A 2,331-nucleotide genomic window follows, 5' to 3' on the forward strand; every position below is an offset into this window, starting at 1 on the left:
TGTCATGACGATAGTACCTAATCATGTATTCCTCCTAAACAGTACTCTCCCTCATCTGTTTCAATGCAGTATATATTATTCATCTCTTCTTAGTTTCCCCCCAACTCCAATGTCAGTCTTGCTTTACAACAGTGGCACTATGTGGTATTTGTCCTACCCAGTATTCTTAAGCAATACCATAATTCAAAGATGTCACTCCTTCTTCCATCCTCCTTATTATTGTTCAGCTTTGAAGTGTATATGAAACAAGTGAGAATACCATGACTTGAGCCAGGTGCACTTTAATCTTTGAACTCACGTCCTTATTCTTCTTGCACTTTGCAATTTGCCCCATGCAAGTGGCCTTGAGAGCAATTTTGCAATATGTCATTTGATTTCTTGACTTTTGCTCCCACTGGTGGGTGTTAATTGTGGATCCAAGTAAAAGGAAATTTTTTACTGCAAACTTTAGAATTGCTTGTATCAAATTGAGAGAACTCTTGTGGCTTTGTCTTAAGGAGTTTGTGCTGCCAACCCAAAGGCACGTGGTTCAAATTCACCAGTTGCTCTGAAGGAGAAAAATGGGCAGTCTCCTTCTGTACAGCTTACTGCCTCTGAAAACCCGCTGGGGGTCAGCTATGAGTAGGCTCTGACTTAATGGTACACAACAAAAACAACATTTCAAATTTATGGAAGTTTGAACTATTAAGAAATATTTGTGCTAAGAAATTCTTGGTTATAACCTAAAAATTTCCTAAGAAATAGTTTGTTGTAACATTCTATTTTTAAATATTGTTTTTCCTTCCATAGGACAAGGTAGAATACTGGTTGATAGAGGAGATAATACTTATGGAGGAAAGTGGGTCATAAATCCTAGTGGTGGATTGATTTCAAAAGGACACCCACTGGGAGCTACAGGTAGGTAATACTGCACACAGATTTCATATTTTTTGTTGTCATTTTTGTCATAAATGTTTTTGAACAGTTATTGATTTGAATGAAAGATTATGTCATCTGAAACCAGTAGCTGGTGTTTCCAGTGGTGGTTTAGTCAGTGTTTTCTGTTAAGTACAAAACATTTTTTTAAGTACAAAATAGTAATAAAGATTTATTGATGAGAATTTGAATTTGAAACTAAATTAAACTATACATAATTTTTTTAGCCTCAAAAGTTTGCAACATCTTTTCATTAGTAAATGCCGTTATAAAAATAATCATATTACGGGAAATTGAATTAAAGAACAAAAAACCTCTAAGATTAAAAAGTACACACAAAAGTATTATATTCCATGTGCCTGAAGAGTGAATTGGAAAACTGAGATATTAAAAAAAAATTTAGGCTTGAAACCTACATTTTCATCTATAGAGAGTACTGTGGGAATATTTATCTCTATGTGTTGCTCCCCCTTGATTATCTCCAAATATATATAAAATCTCCCATATATGATTTCTATATATATGTATACATGTTTATATAACATATATATGATCATATATGATATGATTTATATTAATTTATATTTGATACACACAGATTCTTATACCCATAAACATGTTATTCATAATTTATTGCCTAGAAAATGACTCTATTATCCAGCTCATAATGTAAATAGTTCTTTTTAAACTTTGCAGCCAAGGTTTCCACCTCTCTTCCTCTGTTCTTAATTCAAGAGGCAAGTGAGATGTATATAAAGACAGCAAAGTGCCCTCTGAGCTCCACTTTGATTACTTCCAAAACGCTTCTAGTCTCCCTTCACATTTCCTGCTCTAAACTTCAGTTCAGCGACACTGAGCTTGTAATATGCATCATGATCACCTTGGTGTTTTGTTAACATGCAGGTTCTTCTTATCTGACGGTTTGAGCTCTGGTCTGAAGTGTGATTTAATAAAAATCAAGCAAATTCTGTTGAACTACGGACCTCAGAGTACTTTTTTCCAATTTTAATTTTTATTTATTTTAATGAAAATTTACAGAGACTTTGGATTTCCATTCATTCATTGTAACACATTCCTCGCTGCACCTGCCCCCCTCCCTGTTCGCTTTTATCTTTGAAAAGTTAAAAACATTCTTTCATTGTTATATAGTCCCTTCCCACAGTCCACACCATTATGCAGCTTTCATTCTGGACTCTTGTCATGACAATAATACCTAATCATGTATTCCTCCTAAAAAGTTTTCTCCCTCATCTGTTTCAATGCCATATGCATTATTGAACCCATCTTTCTCAGTCTCCCCCCAACCCTTATGTTAGTCTGGTTTTACAACAGTGGCACCATGCAGTATTTGTCCTTTTGTGACTGAGATACTTCACTCAGCATAATGTCCTCCAGGGTCACCCATTTTGAATAATA

General features: G+C 34.7%; 1 protein-coding gene across 1 annotated transcript in view; it reads left to right on the forward strand.

Annotated features, from left to right (window-relative positions):
* The window catches only part of SCP2 (sterol carrier protein 2), a 148,900-nt gene that overhangs the window by 65,220 nt on the left and 81,349 nt on the right, over positions 1-2,331 (forward strand). The window contains exon 10 of the mRNA XM_006879690.1: positions 790-897. Within this exon, the coding sequence (XP_006879752.1) occupies positions 790-897 (108 nt within the window). The remainder of the gene's footprint in view (positions 1-789; positions 898-2,331) is intronic.

Source organism: Elephantulus edwardii, unplaced genomic scaffold, assembly GCF_000299155.1.
Source record: "Elephantulus edwardii isolate Elephantulus edwardi_28Jun2011 unplaced genomic scaffold, EleEdw1.0 scaffold00005, whole genome shotgun sequence".
NCBI classification, from domain to species: Eukaryota; Metazoa; Chordata; class Mammalia; order Macroscelidea; family Macroscelididae; genus Elephantulus; species Elephantulus edwardii.